The sequence below is a fragment of the Rhinatrema bivittatum genome, chromosome 2 (genome assembly GCF_901001135.1).
Source record: "Rhinatrema bivittatum chromosome 2, aRhiBiv1.1, whole genome shotgun sequence".
Classification (NCBI taxonomy): Eukaryota; Metazoa; Chordata; class Amphibia; order Gymnophiona; family Rhinatrematidae; genus Rhinatrema; species Rhinatrema bivittatum.
In genome coordinates, this window is record NC_042616.1 from 661481121 (window position 1) to 661503384 (window position 22264).

Genomic DNA, 22264 nt, shown 5'->3' on the forward strand with positions numbered 1-22264 from the left:
TCTATGCCGTAAGCAAAACCTTTCAAAATTAACCAAAAGATGTCATCATTTTTTTACTGATATTTTTCTTTACAAAGTGCTGGAAATTGCATGAGGTTTTGTGTTGACTTTTAATTTGCTCATGCAATTGAACAGGAGTAACCTGTGGCAGAAAGCCCTGGGGTAACTATGGTCACTTTTCTGTACAGGGCTAACCTGTACATAGTGGCAGTAACAACCCTAAAACGGAGGTGAGGATTAACCTGCATGGAGCAGTAGTTACAATCCTTAAAAGAAAGTGAAGGGTTAACCAGTACACAGCAGCAATTATAACCCAAACACCGGCCTGGGAAGACTGGATGGGTCATTAAAATCAGGACACCACTAGTGATTATTTTAGGTTTTTTTTGCACTGTATTTAGGTTTGATTCTTTGATTGTGATTCATAAAAAATAATTATTTCAGTTGAGATGTAGTATGTTTCATGTTTTTCCTCCTTGCAGGAACTGTGGCAGCTGCTGCAGGTCTTCACCCCGGACAGTGCATTATCAAAGTGAATGGCATAAATGTCAGTAAGGAAACGCATGCCAGTGTCATTGCACATGTCACAGCCTGCAGGAAATACAAACGCCCGATGCAGGTAAATATGTTTAAAATTGAAAACAGAATGACTTCATTTGTTTTCACTGCAATATCTTTGTGTAGCAGGTCCCCCATCTGGTGCATTATCCTTAACTAGGTAGTCCACAGGTTCAGGTCCGGACAGGGAGGAAGAATTCCCTTCCAGGTTACTGGGCGCGTTCACTCTTTGGTGTACTACTCATGGCTGACACTCTAAGTAGAAAATCTTGATACAGTGCAGTACTGTCCAGAACAGGAGCAAAGAAAACAAAAGGAATAGGAGTAGAGGAAAATAGACTCAATCCAGTGTTCATCAATTTAACCTTTGCACTGGATTCAGCAGGGAAAATTCAAATGGAGTCCAGAAGCACCTTGAATATTGTGCACCTTGAATACTGTGTACAATTTTGGTCACCGCATCTCAAAAAAGATATAATTGCGATGGAGAAGGTACAGAGAAGGGCTACCAAAATGATAAAGGGAATGGAAAAGCTCCCCTATGAGGAAAGACTAAAGAGGTTAGGACTTTTCAGCTTGGAGAAGAGACGGCTGAGCGGGGATATGATAGAGGTTTTTAAGATCATGAGAGGTCTAGAACGGGTAGATGTGAATCAGTTATTTACTCTTTCGGATAATGGAAAGACTAGGGGGCACTCCATGAAGTTAGCATGGGGCACATTTAAAACTAATCGGAGAAAGTTCTTTTTCACTCAAGGCACAATTAAACTCTGGAATTTGTTGCCAGAGGATGTGGTTAGTGCAGTTAGTATAGCTGTGTTTAAAAAAGGATTGGATAAGTTCTTGGAGGAGAAGTCCATTACCTGTTATTAATTAAGTTGACTTAGATAATAACACCACTATTACTAGCAACGGTAACATGGAATAGACTTAGTTTTTGGGTACTTGCCAGGTTCTTATGGCCTGGATTGGCCACTGTTGGAAACAGGATGCTGGGCTTGATGGACCTTTGGTCTGACCCAGTATGGCATGTTCTTATGTTCTTATCCAAAAACAACATCAGAATATCAGAATGAGAAAAACACAGTAGTGCCCCATGTCCATTCTAAAGTTCTTCCACTCCTTTCCTTCCTCTTGCATGTTTATCTTTGGCCCACCTCACTGGTGAGGCTAGGCTATATTGGCTAACTAGAATGTGGCCTCCAGCATCAGCAAATGAGGTGGAAAACATCGCCAATCCAAAAATATCAAAAATAGATTCCAAACTTCCTAAAAGTTTAAACTGTAATCCAATTATCCAGAGTTGAGGCTCTGGATATTTTCCTCCCCAAAGTCCCAGAAAATCCTCTCCACCTTTGCTTGACTGGACGCGTGGACAAAAAGGTATTGGATCCCAGTGTTCAGGGAGGCAAGGGGAAAACTCTTCCCTTCAGACCAAGAAGTAAAAAATCTCCAAACCTTTTCTTCTCAGTTGAGGCTCTGGATGAATCCCCTCAAAACAGCTCTCCTTCTTTATCTGGCCTCTGCTCTGAGATTAAGGAGTGATCCCCAGCTTCTTCTCCTGCCTGTGGAGATCCCTCCAGCTCCTTTCTCCTGGCTTCTTCAGCTGACTCACTGGGTATGCTCCCAGCATTTATAAACCCCATGTTTGCCTCTCCCCCAAAAAGGTGATGTTTATGTAATGGGAGGAATTCTAAATCCAACATTCCTCTCACTGCCCCTAGATTAGAAAAATATACTTTGGGGGAAAAATATTAATTATGGGCAGAAACCTCCGTCACATTTGCATCAGGGAAGAAAACAATCAAAGAATAATGAGTACGGTAGAGTTTTTGTTTGAAAACAGCACCGAAATAATGACATTTGTAGTTTTATGTTGTGTCATTTTCTAAACAAAAGACAAAACAATTTTGTTTCTTTTCTTTTTCTGGTTTGGTGTTCTTTAAATGGTTTTAGTGCTGGTAAAACTATGGGCCTCATTTTCTAAAGTATCGCAGGCCTGCGATACTTTAGAAGATGAGGGGCGGGGGGCCAAAATGGGGGGCGGGCCTGCGCTAGCCGGCAGTGATCGCACCATTGCGTTGCGATCGCTGCCGGTTTCACACCCAATAGCGCCACCACTTACCTTTTCGCTGTGCGCGCCGTCGTCACGGAGTCGGCCCCGGTGATGCCTCGACTCCTCCTCTTCCGGGGCCGACTCCACCCCCATTTTGGTATCGCACGCGAAAAGGGACATTTCACATGCGAAACGTCCCTTCCCCCGTGTGATACATTTGGAAAATAAGGCCCTATGTCATGTGCATTAAAACAAATCAAAAAAATGAAATAAAACAATAAAAAAGAACCTAAATGAACCTCTGCCCAACAGAATGAATAACTAAATTAAAATAATTCCCCGCACACACCTAATAATGAGAGCACAGTGCTTATGACTTGAGTGCAATAGTCTCTTGAATGCCGATAAGACATACATTGAATTTATAAGGCAACTCTTAAATTTCGCCACTAGTTTTGAACCATGTGAACCCCACAAGCTAACTGTAATCTCACTACAGAGTTTCTTTTTGAAAATGTTCAGGCCTGCAGGGACCATGGGCACAAACGTACACAGGCGCAAAGCACATGGGATACCACTGGAGCACAAATTTTCCCTTCCTTCCCAACCCCAGACCTTCCCCTTTCTCCTGAAACATCTGCTGAAGGGAGGGCTTTTCTCACTGCCAGAAGTTTTGAGTATCCATGAGGTGAATAATCAGCACATTTGTTACTTTCTCTGTCTCTTCTTCTCACAAAGCCCGTTCAGAATTGAAAATCCTCCGCCTGCACTCATTGGCTCTTAAAGTCGTGTGTTCTGAAGCATTGTGCAGTCACATGATTCAATGACAGGCTGCCATGTTGAGGAGGTTTGCAGAGGTCTCAGAAGCATTAAATCAGTAGTGTCCCAGCTAGTCCTCTGTGAGAGGTAGAAAGAGCAAGGTAAGGGAGCACAACATACTCACCAGAGGAAAACAATGTAAATTATGTTGTCACTTCAGTAACACCGAAGTGCATCCATGGCCTGGTACTTTCTGAAGTAACATAAAACCTTGCAAAAATTCACTCAGAACCTATATAGCAAACCTGCCACACCAAGGCAGCATTACTTCTCAGAACTCAAACAGCAACAACTGTGTTTGAAAAAGCAAATATTCTACTGGGCCCTAAAACACCAATACCACTGGTAGTGACTACAGAGCTGCGATGTTACCCAGGTCCAGGAGGTAGATTTTGGGCCATCCTAGATTTCTGCCTACCCCATCCTGATGAATTATGGGATATGCAGCACTGATTTCAATGGGTAGTATCAGGGACTACAAAACACACACTTCTTTGGGACATACGTTCAAAACTAGCTGGCCAAAACTAGCTGGCCAAAAACTAGCTGGCCAAAATGTCTGTCTCCTGGAACTTGGTAGCTCTGATAGTGGGAAAACATAACAAGCTAGACTCCTACCAATCCCTACACAGAACTTGCACACTAGCAAAATATTTAATCTCGGACACACCTACAGAACACAGACCCTCATCAAAAACAAGATAAAGGATTACACATTAGCAACAGGACTATGCACACAAAAACTGAATTCTTCTGTGTTCTACTATCCTCTCCAGTTTCATTCCCCCTTCCTGTTCCCTGCAGACAGGAAGCAAGAAGAGAACAGAAGGAGAGTAGGAGCCAGATTAGGAAGCAGAGGGATCTTGTTTGTTTTGCACTGTGCTCTGTCTGCTCCAGGCTCCCCTCCCCATCTTTTTCCTTGCATGCTGCCTGAGAGGGGAGGGCTGGAACAGGAAGCAGAGGGCTGTTTTCTTCTGCTTGAGATCTGGGGCACTGACCAGTAGATTTATCGGGGCAGAGCACTGTATGTTCACACAATGGGCCCATTGTTATGACCCTAGGTACAAGCAGCTCTACTGATGACGCTCCCTTGAGATTGAGACCCAGGGCAGTTTCCCATTTTACAAGTCATGGCCTTGCTGTCCCATCATAAAAGGAAAAACTGAAATTGAAAATTAAATTAAATTTACAGGTTTGTTTTATGAATGTACCTCAGGTTTCTTATTTATTTATTTATTTTTATAAAGCACAAGGCTAAAAAGTAAAACTACAGATTTCTGAAGGGCCCCTTGAAGTAGAAACATGAAAAGAATGTCTTTTTGCTGAAACAGAAGCATTTATTACAGTTGCAAATGTTCTTTCCTTTATAGCAAGATTCCATACAGTGGGTATATAACAGCGTTGAGAGTGCCCAGGAAGATCTTCAGAAAACTACAAGTTCCAAACCTCCAGGGGAAGACGGAGGGGATGGTTTTGACTGTAAAGTAGAAGGTGCGATTTTTCTTTTGTAACCTGACAATCTCATTTCTTACTCTTTTCCCTCAAACCTTTTTTTCAACCAATTTAGCCAGTAAATTGAAGACCACACAATTATTATTTTGCTGTTAAATTGGTTGTGTGATAATTCCAAATTAAGGGGCCAATGCACTAAGCCAATTAAAACCGGCTGTTAACATACATTAATGGCTGTTTTTAATGTGAATATTATCTTCTGCAAAACACTTCATTAAATCCCTGGAGCCCGATATTCTGTGCTGGCCTTTTAAGTAATTTAGCCCGATATGACTTATTGGGCTAAGTTCCAAGGGATATTCAGTGGCATGGCTATGCCGCTGAATATCCACGGTCAAGGCGTTACTTAGCCAGATAAGTTAAATCCGGCTAAATTAGATCCGTTGATCTAATTTATATGACTAATTTAACTGGATAAGAATGAATACTGCTACTTATCTGATTTTCAGCGGACAACTACATAGCTGGATAAATCCTACTTATCTGGCTATCCAGTGCTAAATGTGCTTTCAGTTTAGGGACCCACATGTACTAATGGGCATTAAAGGCAGTGTTTTTCAGGAAATAACACTGAGGCATTACCAGTGTAACTTTCAAAAGGCTGAGTGTGGTTACAATCACCTTACACCCCATGACTTCCACATCATGACCTCTGTGGGATGAACATGCCACCTACGCCTCACCCCCACCCCAGGCTGAGTAAAGTCAAGAGGGAGAAAAGGCTCTAGTGAGGTTGGCTGGAACCATTTTGTATGATGGAGTCAGTGAAATTGGAGGCAGGAGAACTCTCTTCTAACCTCTTCAACTTGTTTTCACTGACAGGTGAGGGCAGGGAGTCTTAGACTGGGAGGAGAAGGGAGAATGAAAAGGCCTAGACACAGCCTGGAGAGCCTAGATTCAGCTTCAAGAGGGAGGAGTGGCCTGAGGTAGGGGCCTTGACTCATCCTAGAGTGGAGAGTGGTGGGAGGATCAGCCCACAGAGGACCTGTGCTAAGCACACAGCTAATGCAAAAACCTGGAATATAAGATCTATGGGGTCAATATTCAGCCGCAGGGAGTCCAGTTAACATGTGGACCTCTACGGCCAGCATGTGGACTGCTCTGAAGAAGCCCTAAAATTAGCCATTAAACTTAGCTGGATAATGCTGAATAACAGTTTTATCCACCTAAGTTAGACAGATAAGGGAGAGGGGCTAGATATCATGGAGGGGCATTCCCGTGAATTTTGGCCCCTTCCCAACACAGCATTACCGCAGCACAATTCTTTATCACGGCAAAAACACGCGACAAAAAAATCACACAGCAGATAGAATCCTACCTGAGTGATGTTAGCCCACCTTGGCCAAGGCTGCCATCGTGTAAAGGATGAGCAGCCCAAAAGTGGCCTTCCCCTAAAGAAGAAAAATCACCCCACTACCTACTGATGCGGCACTGGCCCTCCCAAAATGAAAAATAAAACATTCCACATACACAGCGATTACCCATTTCCTTCCCCCCACTCCCCTTCAAAGTCAAAAAGCCCCATTGACATAGGATAGCCCCTCCTACCCCTCCAGGACCATCCCTATCCCCTTCCAAATATTATAAAATCCCTGGTATCTAGTGTTCCCCATCCCCAACCCTAGAAAATAGTATGTTGGTGGTCTGGAGGGGGCAGGTGGACCCTCACCCCTCACCCCTGTACCTCTAAACTATGTCTTCAATAACCAGCTGGGGGCCTGGGGCACCTCCTAGGCCCATACCTGGTCATTGTCTTTTTTTCAAAATGGCGCCGACTTCATCTTGCCCCTATCACATACAAGAGAAAAGTTTGGAGATAGGACCTAGCCAATGTGGCTTGATCCAATCCCTGGATCTTGCCCCTTTCACTTCTGTTATATCGTGCAATATTGCATGATAGTGCCCACTATATGGCGATATCACGTGATAAACAGCATTTAACATGCGTTATCCCAGGACAAGCAGGATGCTAGTCCTCACATAAGGGTGACATCACTGACGGAGCCCTATTGTGGGAAAACTTTCTGTAAAAGTTTCTAGAAACTTTTGACTGGCACTGTGAGGCCACTGAGCATGCCCAGCATGCCATGATATTCTCTGTCACAGGGGTCTCACTCTAGTCTTCGTTTTTCCGCGCTGCTGTAAGCATCGTGGAGATAGGAGCCAGTGAGTTTACTCATGATTTTTGACAGAAAAAGTCATTCTTTTCAAGAAATTTCTTCCATAAGGGATCTCACTCTCACTTCGTTCACCGGCCGGTGACACTTCCATTTTTTTTACAGTAAGTAAAAACAATTTTTTTTTCTTCTCAGAGAAATTTCAGTGCTTTCATCGATGGCCGTCGATAGTAATATGGCTTCGGGGTTTAAAAAATGTCCGATTTGCAATCGGACCATGTCTATCACAGACCCGCATCTTGAATGTGTGGTCTGTTTAGGAGACAAACATGACATTTCCTCCTGCCCAAAGTGTGCAGAAATGACTCCTAAAGGAAGGAAGCTTCGACAAGAAAAAAATGGAGCACCTTTTTCACCTCCAACTTCTTCCTTCCCCTTCGACGTCGACGAAATCGTCCCCAGCAGGAGTCACTAAAAAACTCCTGCTGAAGAAACGTCGCCCAGACGGATCAGGAGATAGGACATCACCAACACCATCGACGGCATCGATAAGGTCGGTAACCGAATTGCAGCCTAAACATAAGCCATGCCCCGACGTCACCGTTAGCTCCCTCCCAGGGAGAACCGATCGCAAAGCGGCAAAAACATAAGGAAACACCGCCACTGACAGGGCCTGCATCGACAGAACCCGTACAGCCTTCGCAAGAGGTATTGGCTACTTCTCCATTGGCACCCACCATTCCACCGGTGCCACAGGACTTGACACTGCTAATCAAACAAGCAGTAATGCAAGCCTTAAAAGAACAAATTCCGGCGACCGTGCCGATGCCGGTGATGTCATCGATATCGGTGACATCACCGATGCTGGTAACATTACCGATGACAATGCCATTATCGATTCTGGTGACATCACCAATGCCGGGACTTGTCTCAATGCCGGGGACAACCCCGATGCCAGTGCCACCGATTCCACTGACGACCTCGATGCCAATACTGATACAAACACCAGACGTCAGGCCAATGCTTCCATCGGTTCCAGCACGATGACAATCTTCACAACTGCACCGATGCATGGAAAACACAAAACAAAGACGGTAACTTCGAAGACTTCAACGAAGGTATTATTTACTTCTTCGATGCTGAAGCCTTCACCAATGGTGCCACTCCCTCCTGGGGATCCAGGACACCCAGAGTCAGCACTCCACCTGATAATCATGAAAAGGTATCAGGATCTGCTGGACTCCCTTCCCTCTAATCCAAGGGAGGAGAACCCTGAGGATTCATCCCCTGAGGATCCACTTCCAGGACCTTCTGGTATCCCTCCTCCACATAAGACTTCTGCACCTCCATGACACTCCCAAGCATGTGACACTTGGAGTGACACTAACTTGGAAACCTCATCTGAGGATTTTATGTCTGAGCCATCACCAACAGATCCCCAAAAGAAATCTCCACCAGAAGATTTTACATTCACTACTTTTGTCCAGGAGATGGTGGATTCCATTCCTTTCAACCTGGTAACAGAGCAGGACACCAGACACCAAACTTTGGAGGTACTTCAGTTTGTAGACCCTCCAAAACAAGTTGTAGCCATACCAGTGCACAATGTTGTCTTAGAATTACAACATCGCCTCTGGGAACATCCCTGCTCCATTCCAGCGCACCTATTTTCCATAGGCCTGCCGGCGCGCGCAGAGCCCCGGGACTCGCGTAAGTCCCGGGGTTTTTCGAGGGGGGCGTGTCGGGGGCAGGGACGATCGGCGCAGCGTTTTGGGGCGGGACGTGGCGTTTTGGGGGCGGGCCCGGGGGCATGGTTTCGGCCCGGGGCGGTCCGGGGGCGTGGCCGCACCCTCCGGAACTGCCCCCAGGTTGCATCTCGGCGCGCTAGCGGTCCGCTGGCGCGCGGGGATTTACTTCTCCCTCCGGGAGGCGTAAATCCCCCGACAAAGGTAGGGGGGGGGGTTTAGACAGGGCCGGGGGGGCGAGTTAGGTAGAGGAAGGGAGGGGAAGGTGAGGGGAGGGTGAAAGAGAATTCCCTCTGAGGCCGCTCCGATTTCGGAGCGGCCTCAGAGGGAACGGAGGTAGGCTGCGCGGCTCGGCGCACGCCGGCTACATGAAATCGGCAGCCTTGCGCGCGCCGATCCAGGATTTTAGCGGATACGCGCGGCTACGCGCGTATCTACTAAAATCCAGCGTACTTTTGTTTGCGCCTGATGCGCCAACAAAAGTACGCGAAGGCGCACTTTTTTAAAATCTACCCCTAAGTAAACTTGATTAGTAGCCATTAATGGACTTCTCCTCCAAGAACTTATTCAAACCTTTTTTGAACCCAGCTACACTAACTACACTAAATTGGTTATTTACTCTCTTAGACAATAAAAGGACAAGGGGGCACTCCATGAAGTTAGCAAGTAGCTCATTTAAAACAAATCGGAGAAAATTATTCTTCACTCAATGCATAATTTAACATTGGAATCCATTGCCAGAGGATGTGGTTAGTGCAGTTAGTGTAACTGGGTTTAAAAAAGGTTTGGATACGTTCCAAGAGGAGAAGTCCATAAACTGGTATTAATCATTAAGGAATAGTATCTTGGGATCTATTTAATGTTTAGGTACTTGCCAGGCACTTGTGACTTGGATTGGCCACTATTGGAAACAGGATGATGGGCTTGATGGACCCTTGTTCTGATCCAGTATGGTATGTCTCAGATTCTTATGTTCTTATGAGGAAGTGCCATTGCAGTGTTGGGGAGACTTCTAACCGAAGTGACTGTACTAAGCTATGAGAGAAGCAGCTGGCTTTGGAAACAGCGAATCTCCTAGAGAATGGGATTGGGAAAGGGGGGGGGGGGGGGCTGCTGCAGAATGGGGAAGTGCTGACAGCAAGCAACATCTTTACACCATGATGCAGCACACTGTACTGGGGGCGCTCACTGTGCAAACACATAAACAGCTGTAGAACATTAGCATGTCAGAGAGAAAGTGTGTGTGTCTGTGTCAGAGAAAGTGAGAGAAACACACCATTACACACTTTGTCTGTGAGAAAGAGTGTGAGTGTTTGATATCATTTTCTCTGACACAGACACCCACACACCCACATTTGGGTAGATTTTAATTGCTGCGAACGCACATCCGTGTGTGCACGGTTCCCGGCATGCACACATGGACACGCCAATTTTATAACATGCACGTGCCGGAACATGCATGTTATAAAATCAATGGGCTGCACGCACATGCACCCCGGATTTTATAATCTGTGTGCGCATGTGTGCGCAAGGGGGGAGGATTTTTGCAAATCTCGCATGAAGACACATTTTGACCTTCCCCAGTTCCCTCCCAGTCTAATCCAATTAAGGAGCGGACTGGGAGGGAACTTCCCTACCCTAACATCCCTTCCCTTTCCCCTCTCCTCCCCAACCCCTAAATCTCAAATTTTTTTTTTTTACTTTTGTTGCTCAACTTACTTCAGCACTTGAGCTAAAGTAAGTTGCATGCGCCGGCAGCCAGCTGGTGTGTGAGGCTCTGGGACAGCAAACAATGGTGCTGTCCTGGCCCGCCCTGCCCCTCCTTGCCCAGAACACACCCTCCGGCCCACCCCTTCCAAATGCCCAGCACTTGAACAAGTACCGGCCTATATGCGCGTGGCCGGGCCTCTTGGAAGATTCGCCTGACACGCAAAGGCCCGGCCATGCGCATAAAGGCCGGAATTTATAAGTGCAAGGCATTTAAAATCTGCCCGTCAGTGTGTGGGTGTGTCTTTGTAACTGAGAAAAACAGTAGGCGTCTTTGTGGGTGTCAGTGTGTTTGTACTAATAAAGTTTCTGCAATATAAAAATCTGTTTGTGTTTGTGCCTGGGTGTGTCTGACACTGGCTGGCAGTGTCATTACTTGCAGCTGGTTGAAGAACCAGACTGAAAATCAAGGAAATATCTCTATAAGAGATATAAGCAGATGTGTATGGGGCCCAACCAATTTGCATGTGTAATAGGGGTATCTAGAAAAGCAAAAAAAAAAATTGATTACTTGGGTTGAGGGGCCTGACTGTATGTCCCAAAAGAACTGGAAAGCAGGCTGATGTAGTGGAGAGCACAGTAAGGGATTAGTAGGGCTGCCCAACACTCCAAACAGCTCCGAATTCATAGACGGAGCTGTTACCTGGGGAACCAAGATGGCTTGGGTGCTCTCAGCCTAGTGACGACATCAGAAAGGGATATTGAAAACATTTTTTTTTTCTAAAGAGAACCGTTTAGAATGTCAGCCATTAAGAGGATGAGTTTAATGAGAGCAGAAACACAAAGTGCTCTGCTAAAAAGGCTTCTAAAAGTTATAACACACTTTAAACAGAGAAAAGAACTGAAAATAGAGAAAATATGAGTGCATGAGCTATATGAATGCTTGATAAAATATTCTGTATCCTGTAAAGGTAAGATGAGGCCAGGGAACATTAATGTTAATACTATGCTGCAACGAGGAAACCTTTTGGCAGCTTAGTGAAGCAAGTGGAGTGACTGAAATTGTGTACAAGAGAGAAAAGTGAAATTTGTTTAGGAGAACAAAATAGCAGATAGTATACTGCACAGTTGGTAGCATACTGCCTTACATTAATACTTCACAGTATCTCCCATCAGGCAGCAATGAGAAATGATTAGTTATTTATCCCTGTCCATTTTAGTTTGTTTGTTACAAAAAGGTAACAAATCGAAAAAATATTCAGTCTTAAAGTGTGGAGTATGAATGAGCAACATAGGATTTTTTTTTCAGTTTTTCCCTTTATCTAGGGCTATTTAATTATCATTTTTTAGACACAGTTTACAACAAGCTTATGTATATATATATATATATATATATATATACATAAGGGAGAAACAAAGAAAGAAAGAAAAAAAATACAGCTGGAGTACTCTGAACATCAACTTTTTGGATCCAAAGAACCTAAAAGACATAAAGTAGACATAAAGGATCAATCCTTTGAAATATACATCAGAGATAATTTGCTGCATGAGACAAGAATTTCAGTAAACAATTTATACTTATACTTAGACATAATCTAGATTCTTATCTGCATTCGATTTGAAGTTCTTTAGGTTAAAGTACCTAAAATATATATTAAGACCCTCACGATAATTCACAAAACCCTCCACAACCCAAACATGCATTGGCTAAACAACTCTCTATACTTTCATACCCCCACCAGACACACCAGATCAGCTTACTCTGGCACCCTATTCATTCCCCCCACTAAATTCACAAACCTCATATCCACCAAACATAGAGCATTATCCATTGCTGGCCCCTCTTACTGGAACTCAATGCCCCCTGACATACGACTTGAGCCCTGCACTCTGACATTAAAAAAGAAATTAAAGACCTGGCTCTTTAAACAGGCCTTCACTTAACGCCTTTCCTCTCCCTCTTGTCAACACGTGACCCAACTCCCCTTTACATAATCCCTCCCTGAGTTAATTCTGATATTTTACTCCAGTTACTTTGTACATAATCCCTCTCTGAGTTTAATCTATAATTTTACTCCAGTTACATTGTTACTGCTGTTTCACCACTTCCTTGCCTATCCTTCCTCCTCTATCCTTTAACCTCTACTCGCTGCCATTTTATTTCAACCAATTATTTGTTATAATGTAATTTTTCTACTCTGATCTTTTTCCATTTCCTCCTCTCTATCCGTTCTATGTAAAGTGATGTGATGTCCATACGAACTTCGGTATATAAAAGAGTTAAATAAAATAATAAATATATACATACGGGTGTTGTATTCAGTAAAACAAAGAATAAGTTGTCATTGAGCATATAGATAAGAGCTTTATATATATATATTCCACTTTTTTTTTCAGCCCTTCAAAGTGGATTATATTCAGGTACTGTAGGTATTTCTCTATCCCCAAAGGGCTTACAATTTAATAGGGATGTGAATCGTTTTTCAACGATTAAAATTATCATCCGATAATGTTTATATCGTCTTAAATCGTTATAGAACACGATACAATAGAAATTCTAACGATTTATCGTTAAAAATCGTTAAATCGTGTTAGTGCGCACTAACTCGAGTTAGTGCGCACTAACTCCCCGTTAGTGCGCACTAACTCGATTTAGTGCGCACTAACTGAAAATGATACAAATAAACACTTTCCAGGTCACTGAAGGTCAGTTAGGAATGAATATGTGTTCCTATTGGCTGGCTGCCCTCTTATCTATTGATGTTACCAAGGTTACCACTGAGGTGATGGTTGGGGGGATGGGAAATGGAACTGGAAACTAACGAACACCAACAGAAAATGAAACAAAGTGTTCACACTTCCCAGGTCAGTAAAGGTCACTTAGGAATGAATATGTATGTATGTATTCCTATTGGCTGGCTGTGCTCTTATCTATTGATGTTACCAATATGGTTGGGGGGATGTGAAATGGAAACAGTTGGAAGCTTGACAAAAAAAGTAATGTAATGATCAGCACTCACCTGACTAGAACTTGTTTGTTTATTATTTTTGTTAGCAGGCACCTGAAATGCTAGTGCATGTTGAATTTGCCAATCACTGTGCATTTTAGAAAGGTGGTCCTGGCTGGAACTGTACACAGTTCAAATATATGTAATTGATTGTTGGTAAGTGTATTTTTTAAGTAGCCACACTGGCACCAGTATGTTTACTTTTCCTCCTACTTAACTCACTAGCTCAGCTTTGTAAGAAGGGCTTCTCTGCTTGTGTGTTGTTTTTGTTTGGTGTGAGGAGAGCAGAAACATCAGATCTTTATTCAATCTACTACAGTCATCTCTTACAGTGCCCTATCCCTATTAATACCAGGAGTGTTGTGATCTTCCTGCACACAGTGCCCTAACCCTGATACCAGTCTGAGACAGCTCCCTCCCTGCATTACTAGTGAGAGGCTGGCTTCACAGACAGGGGGGGAGCTGCCTGACCCTCACTCCTGACTTCCCCCATGTCCCAGCTAGTGAATGGTGTGTGGGTGAGGGGGGGGGGAGGATGGTGAAGTCTGAGACAGCTCCCTCCCTGCATTACTAGTGAGAGGCTGGCTTCACAGACAGGGGGGGGCTGCCTGACCCTCACTCCTGACTTCCCCCATGTCCCAGCTAGTGAATGGTGTGTGGGTGAGGGGGGGGGGGAGGATGGTGAAGTCTGAGACAGCTCCCTCCCTGCATTACTAGTGAGAGGCTGGCTTCACAGACAGGGGGGAGCTGCCTGACCCTCACTCCTGACTTCCCCCATGTCCCAGCTAGTGAATGGTGTGTGGGTGAGGGGGGGGGGGGGAGGATGGTGAAGTCTGAGACAGCTCCCTCCCTGCATTACTAGTGAGAGGCTGGCTTCACAGACAGGGGGGAGCTGCCTGACCCTCATTCCTGACTTCCCCCATGTCCCAGCTAGTGAATGGTGTGTGGGTGAGGGGGGGGGGGGGAGGATGGTGAAGTCTGAGACAGCTCCCTCCCTGCATTACTAGTGAGAGGCTGGCTTCACAGACAGGGGGGAGCTGCCTGACCCTCACTCCTCCGGGGTATTGTGATCTTCCTGCACACAGTGCCCTATCCCTGATACCAGGGGTGTTGTGATCTTCCTGCATGCAGTGCCCTATCCCTATTAATACCAGGAGTGTTGTGATCTTCCTGCATGCAGTGCCCTATCCCTATTAATACCAGGAGTGTTGTGATCTTCCTGCACGCAGTGCCCTATCCCTGATACCGGGATGTGTGCAAGAAGATCACAACACCCCCGGTATCAGGAATAGGGCACTGTGTGCAGGAAGATCACAACACCCCCAGTATCAGGAATAGGGCACTGTGTGCAGGAAGATCACAACACCCCTGGTATTAGGGATAGGGCACTGTGTGCAGGAAGATCACAACACTCCTGGTATTAATAGGGATAGGGCACTGTGTGCAGGAAGATCACAATACCCCTGGTATCAGGGTTAGGGCACAAGTTCTAGTCACATTGACTGATCACATTACTTGTTTTGTCAAGCTACCAACTGTTTCCATTTCCCATCCCCCATATACTGTCAGTAGGAAACTTGGTAACATGAATAAATAAGAGGGCAGCCAATAGGAATACATATTCATTCCTAAACTGACCTTAACTGACCTGAAAAGTGTCAAATTGTATCATTTTCAGTTAGTGCGCACTAACTCCCAGTTAGTGCGCACTAATCGGAAAAAACGATTTTTAACGATTTTTTAACTAAAAAATCGTGCCTAAGACGATTTTCTTGCCCTGCCACACGATTTCTATCGTTAAGACGATATGGAAAACGATTCACATCCCTACAATTTAAGTTTGTACCTGAGGTACACCACTTAAAACCGCTCTCTCTTCAGAGAAAGTTCCATTTACCATCACACATTGTCTTCTGTCCATCAACCAGTTTGCAATCCAGGTCACCACCTCGGCACTCACTCCTAAGCTTCTTGTTTTATTCACCAGTCTCCTGTGTGGAACCGTATCAAAAGCTTTGCTGAAATCCAAGTAGTTGACATCGAGCACTCTTCCTTGATCCAATTCCTTGGGTACCCAGTCAAAAAAGTCAATCAGATTTGTCTGACAGGATCTTCCCCTGGTGAATACATACATACATACATAGTGGAGGAATAGCCTTGTGGTTAGAGCAGTGGGCAGGAGACCAGGGTTCAAGTCCTGCTGTTGCTCCTTGTGACCTTGGGCAAGTCACTTAACCCTCTATTGCCTCAGGCAGGGCATTCCAGGCATCCACCACCCTTTCTGTGAAGAAATACTTCCTGACATTGGGGGTTTTATTCGTTAATGATACGTTACATTCATAGGGGTTCTCCATATGTTTCAGAACTCCATGAATACAACAAATAGGGACCTATACATTGCAGATTGTGCGTTCATTCAAAACGAATGCACATCCCTAGTAAATTCCCCTTCAGTCCTGGTAAGAGCATTCCTCTTAGCTGTCCCCTTTGTGATAACATCTAGTGACACCCAACTGAAACAAATGAAAACCTATTATTATTGTTACACCTCAGCCACCAATAGCGGGAGGGTAGTCACGTTACAAGGGAGGGTGGTTAAAGAATTGGCGGTCCCAAACAGCCTCACCTGTTAAAATAACTTTTCATACCTTCATTCCTCACAGGATTGGGTGAATTTTGGATTTACTGAGTTGTTTTCCTGGGTGTTGGCTCCTCTCTGTCTGTTTCTGTGCTTGGTTCCTTGGAGATATGATTTTTTTCCTTCTCCAGTGAGAAGGCTCTTCAACAGAAGATTCAGTCATGGTGGACTAGTGAGCCGAAATGCACAAAATGTAAAACAAACCAGATGCTGAATTGTTAAGCCATCGAGAAAGAAGTGACGTTAAATCTAAAAGAAATTCCAGCCTATGTCACAGGTATCAGAGACCAGGGCATTCTAAGCCAATATTGTAGAAGAAGGTTATCCAAGGACAACTGAAGGAATTTTGCAAGAAGCCCAGTAGTTTATATATTTAACCAGTTTTCAGGAAGAGATACTACTAAATGGTGTGAGCCTAGTCCAGGGAGAGAATGTATTCACTGGCAAGAACACAGCCCAGAAGGAAGGTCTCCTGCCTTGAATTTGTATGGGTATTATGAGAGAGAATCTGAAAAGGAGAAAAGAAGACAACAGGAAGAAGACTGGAATCTTTTTAATGAAGAGCAAAAAGAATTTCTCTGCTTTGCGAAGGAAGAAATAAAAAGGCTTACTGAAGAAAGAGAAGAAAACGAATGGAAATTGCAGGAGAAAAAAAATGCAGTATCAGTGGCTTACAGAAGGGGAAGGAAAGTTGAATGAGAATGAGAGCCCTGAAACAAACCCAGATTCAGAGGAGATCTTTCTGCAGGAAAAAATAAAAGCAGGTGAAGAAGAAAAGATGTCAGATCCGGTGAGGCTCCTTGTGATGTGGGAACCTGAGGAAAAAACACAGGGAGAGATGCTGGTAGCCTCTCAGAATTCTTTAAATCAAGAGCAGGAAGAATGGCTTTGTTTGGAATGGAAGAATGTGGAAAGACTTGCCAAAAGTGCCAAACAGCTCTCAGAAAAGGAGAGGAAAGAATGTGAGGACATGTTCACAATGAAGAGGAGGCTCCAATGCTTTGAAGAAGAATGGCAATACGGAAAAAAACTGAGTAGACAAGAAAATGAAACAAACCATGAGGGTATTCCTTCTATAAGGGAGAAGGAAAAGAGGTACCAAAAGTAGTCAATACCAGAACAAACTCTGGCAAAGAGGACAAAGAGATCCACTGATGAGGCCTGGTTTCCAGTATTGGACATTGCTATGAAGAATCATTACTCCTTGCAAATAGAAAGGGGAAGAGATAAACTCTTTTGGATAAGAGAGGGCCCATTGTGATACTATAGAAAGCCCCTCTGAAGAACTATGGTCAAGGGAAAATCCTGCTGTGGTGCTAAGTGAGCGTCATTTAGGTAAAAATGTCCTTGCAAAAATAGAAGACACGGAAAAAATTATTATAGAAGAACTGCCAGTAAAGGAAGGTACCTTTGTAGAAATAGAGTTGTCAAAAACGGACACTAGGGAGAATTCTAGGGGTGTGCATTCATTTTGAACTTATAGGTAAAACGCAACTTTTTTTTTTTTTTAACTTAAAAAAGTGATGAGGCGAAAACGATCGGATTTCCAACTTATTCAACATAGCTATGTTGAATACGTTGGAAATCGCGATTGTTAATCCTAAATAAAAATTTAAACCCCTCACCCTCCTTAATCCCCCCCCAAGACTTACCAAAACTCCCTGGTGGTCTAGCGGGGAGTCAGGACGCCATTTCTGTACTCCTTTGCGAGGAGCACGTGACGTCGGCGTCACGTCGGAGTGACGCGGATGTCACGTGATTCCCCGCACGTTCGCTCTGGGACCCTCGTTGGACCCCCCAAGCTGGCCAAAAATTCCTTTTGGGTCCAACGAGGGTCCCGGAGCGAACGCGCGGGGAATCATGTGACATCCGCGTCACTCCGACGTGACGCCGACGTCACGTGCTCCTCGCAAAGGCGTACAGAAATGGCGTCCTGACTCCCCGCTAGACCACCAGGGAGTTTTGGTAAGTCTTGGGGGGGGGATTAAAAAGGGTGAGGGGTTTAAATTTTTATTTAGGGAATCGGTGCATGTATGGACATAGACTCAACTTATGGAATTCTCCATATGTCCATATTGACCGAAATTGACCCCCCCTTTCGACTTATGGACTTATGAACATAAACGTTTGGTCTGCACATCCCTAGAGAATTCTTCTTTTGATGAGGGCTCAAGAAAGCATTCTCAAGTGGAGATCAACATGGAAGGAGGAAAACTTCAAAAAACTATTCATTCAAGAGATCACTCAAGAATTGACCGCAAAAAAAAAGTTCCTTTAGATGAAGAAAGAAATGTGAGATATTACACTTATGTAGCCACCAAAAACAACTTGCTGAATTCCATTGTGAAAGGATGGAAGGAAAACTTGAAACAGAAGAAGAAATGAATGTGGCTGAGCAAAGTCTTAAAGAGAATGAAGAACAGAGTTTTAAATTTCAAGAACTATTTGCTTTAAATCTGCAGGTAGCTTTAGTCAGATTTCAACAAAAAGATGGAGAATACTCAGCAGAGGAGATTTTACCTGGAGAAGTCAAACAAAAAGAGATGACCTCTTTAGAAAATAAAGAATTCTACTGGAAAACAAAATAAGAGAACAGACTGAGGAAGGCGTGAAAGCTAGAAAGGATGAAGCCATGCACAAAGCTTTTTTGAAAGAAAGAAACAAGGATCCAGTTTTAGCTGGAAGTGAAGGCATAAAATAGGGCAAATTGAAGAAATAGAGAAGTAGGGTGTTGCGCCGGGAGGTGGACACTTGGCCTGGTGCAGGATTGGTAGGCTCCCTGGTTGGACCAAGAGAGCACCTGCCACCAGGAGGCGGAGCACAGGAGGAGACAGAGGATAGCTGGAGCTTCACCAGTAGCAACTCTGGGTTCCCTCAGGTTGAGCCCTTGGTTACCAGGGCCACCTGGTCTTAGGTGGGCCTCACAGGATCTCCAAGAGATAAAGTTCAGGGGTGTGCCCATCACAAACAAGGGTGCGTGGTCAATGTTCCGCCAAGGCAAGGGTCAGTACCAGTGGTCAGTCCATGGATGGTCAGTCAGCAAAGGTCAGGTTCCAGGTGATGGTCAGACATGGTCAGTGGTCAAGCAGAGGTCAGTTCCAGGCAGCATGCAGATGTGGTCAGTGGACAGGCTAAGGTCAGTTCCAGGCAGCGTACAGATGTGGTCAGTGGATGGGCAGAGGTCAGTTCCAGATGCCACACAATAAGGTCACGATGGGCAGAGGTCAATACCAATGAAGGTCAGCTGAGGACAATGAAAAATGGAGCCGAGGGGCAACTCACCCACGGAGAAAGGGAGAAGTTGCTAAGGTGACTCCTGAGTGCCAGGAGCCGCCTTATATAGCTATCTGGGACTGACGTCATGTGGAGGAGCCGGCAGTCCTGTCGCATTGTGGACCCTTTAAGAGGAGGGCAGGTGCACACGCGTGCGTGTGCCTAAGGTCCTGCCCTAGGAGAATCAGCGGCAGCATCTCTGCTGCGAAGGAAAAGCCTGCGGGGGGGGGGGGGGGGGGGCGGCCAGACATGCTTGGAGGCCCTCTAAAACACCCCCCCCCTTCCTGCCCCGGCGGAGAGCTAGCTCTGGAACGGCATGGGAGGGAAGGTAAGATGGGCCGGTCGCGAGTCCTGCTACCAGCCCTCACAACATAGGGACGTAATACCATATCAGGAGACAACTTTCTGGAAGAAAATAAAGCTGTTAATAGCAACAAAGATAGCACTGGAAGCAGTGTGAGAGTTCAAATAAGGGAGATGAGATGTAGCATTGCTTTTTCTAAAAGGAAAGTTCAGAAGAGAAACCGATAATAGCTGTTTATTCTCCAAATGGCTACTCATGTGCCTCTGTTTATTGGAAATGCAATAAAAAATTATCACAGCAACTTGGATACCTGATTCTAACAACCATTGGGTCCAAGTCACAATTTTTTCATGGGAAGTGATTCAAAGAAAGATATGGCTTGACTACCATAATACTACTGTCCCATACCTGGAATGCAGAATAAATAAAAGATATGCTTCACTAGCATGTCATAATTACCACAAAAGAACTAGAAAGAAAGAAAGTAATAAAACGGACAAGCTTGAAAAAAAACTGCAAGTATTGTGAGAGACTGTGCAACAGGCATTCTGGAGATGCCATCACTGAAGGGGAGAATTGGATTATTTTGGAGAATTTGGATGAGGCAGTAGAAAGAGTAGTTGATGCAAGAGGTGTACAACCATAATGGAGAAACCTTTACAATTAGGCCGATGAAGTATGGTGTGCTGGCCGCAGCTCATGGCTCAACATGCGGTTGGATGAGAATTTTGGACACGCGGCCATAACCCCCGATGCAAAACGGGGGTTAGCGCATCCAGAATGCGCACCTACCCACCCGCATAGATAATAGCACTCATCACATCTAAATTCATGTTGATGAGCACTATTATGTATTCCCCTCAATGCAGAAAAAAAAATGTGTGTCAAATCCACACATTTGTATGCTCAGAAATTAACGCCAGCACAGAGCTGGCAATAATTTCTGAGTGGCCAAAAAAAAGTGTACAGAAAAGCAGTAAATATGCTTTTCTGAACTTCCAGGGCTGTTCCCGATTGGTCCTTTTCACTGACATTTGTCAGTGAAGGGACCATGCGGCAATAAGTGAGGAGTGAATAAATTAATATTAAGTGTCTGACAATTTAATTATCCTTTCCAGTTGTTTCAATCCAGTGTCACTAGATGCTATTACAAAGGGGGCAGCTAAAGGGAATACTCTCCTTTCAGTTGGGGCACTTTACCCCGACACTTTAATATCGGTTTATTTCCTCTTTCATTTATTGGTGATTGGTCCCCTCACTGTCACATGTCAGTGAAAGGACCAATCACTTTTCAGAAGACCTTCCTGAAAAGGGATTGGTCCTTTTCACTGTCAAATGTCAGTGGAAAGGACTAATCGGAGGCCAGACCTTGGGGGGGAGGGAGCTTATAGCATTTCAGACAGGGCTCTCAGCCATGTCTCCTAGGTACCCGAGGTGGTAGGGATGCATTCGAGATGCACATTTTTCCCTAGCATGTCCTTTTTAGCACAGCAGGTCATTTGAATATTACATCGGAGCCCCAGGAGAGGTGGTTCGGTGCACGTTAAGAAAGAGGGCACTCCGCGTTGAGCGCCTATTTTCTATGCACTGATACTGCATCGGCCTGAATGTGCGTTGCTAGTAAAACTAAAATAGAGCAAAAGTAGTGTTGTTATTTTTGGTATGGAAATTGAATTAAGAAAGGAAGAGTGATACAAAAAGGGAATAGATGAAAAGGATTATTTGTTTCAGATATACTCTCCTAGTCAAAAGGAAACAAAAAAAAAGAAATGGGACTAAAGAGGATCTGAAATTGAGGAAACCCTGAAATAATAACAGGTTGTGACTTATTTTGGGAAACTCATAAAATGCATAGAATAGTAATGAAAATGGAGTCACTGATGAAACTATACAAAAGCCCATTCAACTTTATATTGTATTAGACATTAGAGATATAAGGGAATGATGGAAGTTGGTTACTTTGTATCCCTATTACAGCAAAAAGGGAGAGCTAAGCTGGTAGATGAGAGGGGGATAATTGTGAAGTTTTCTTGATGGATTACTGTGTTCAGGAAACTGCTGACTCTATTTGAATATGTTCTTAAATCAGGGAAAACACTGATTAAAAAAGAAATGTACTGTGACTAGCTATATTTAATTACGTTTGACATTAATTATTTTACTTACTGCCTTACCTTCACTGAATAGGGTGTATGTGTGATTGTGAAATGTGTGAAGATGGATATAAGGAATGTTGAGGACAACATTCAGTTTTAGTGGAGGGAAATGTAATAGGGGTACCTGAAAAAAAAAATTGATTACCTGGGTCCTAGGGCCTGCTTGTATTTCCCAGAAGAACTGGATAGCAGGTTGATGTAGTGGAGAGCACAGTAAGGGATTAGTAGGGCTGCCCAACACGTCAAACAGCTCCGAATTCATAGACGGAGCTGTTACCTGGGGAACCAAGATGGCTTGGGTGCTCTCAGCCTAGTGACGACATCAGAGAGGAAAATTGAAATTTATTTTTTTTTCTAAAGAGAACCGTTTA

At 44.3% G+C, this 22264-nt stretch overlaps 1 protein-coding gene across 1 annotated transcript in view; it reads left to right on the forward strand.

Annotated features, from left to right (window-relative positions):
• Positions 1-22264, forward strand: part of PREX2 (phosphatidylinositol-3,4,5-trisphosphate dependent Rac exchange factor 2) — a 922406-nt gene that overhangs the window by 406661 nt on the left and 493481 nt on the right. Inside the window, exons 20-21 of the mRNA XM_029591436.1 lie at positions 483-619; positions 4804-4924. Of these exons, the coding sequence (XP_029447296.1) occupies positions 483-619; positions 4804-4924 (258 nt within the window). The remainder of the gene's footprint in view (positions 1-482; positions 620-4803; positions 4925-22264) is intronic.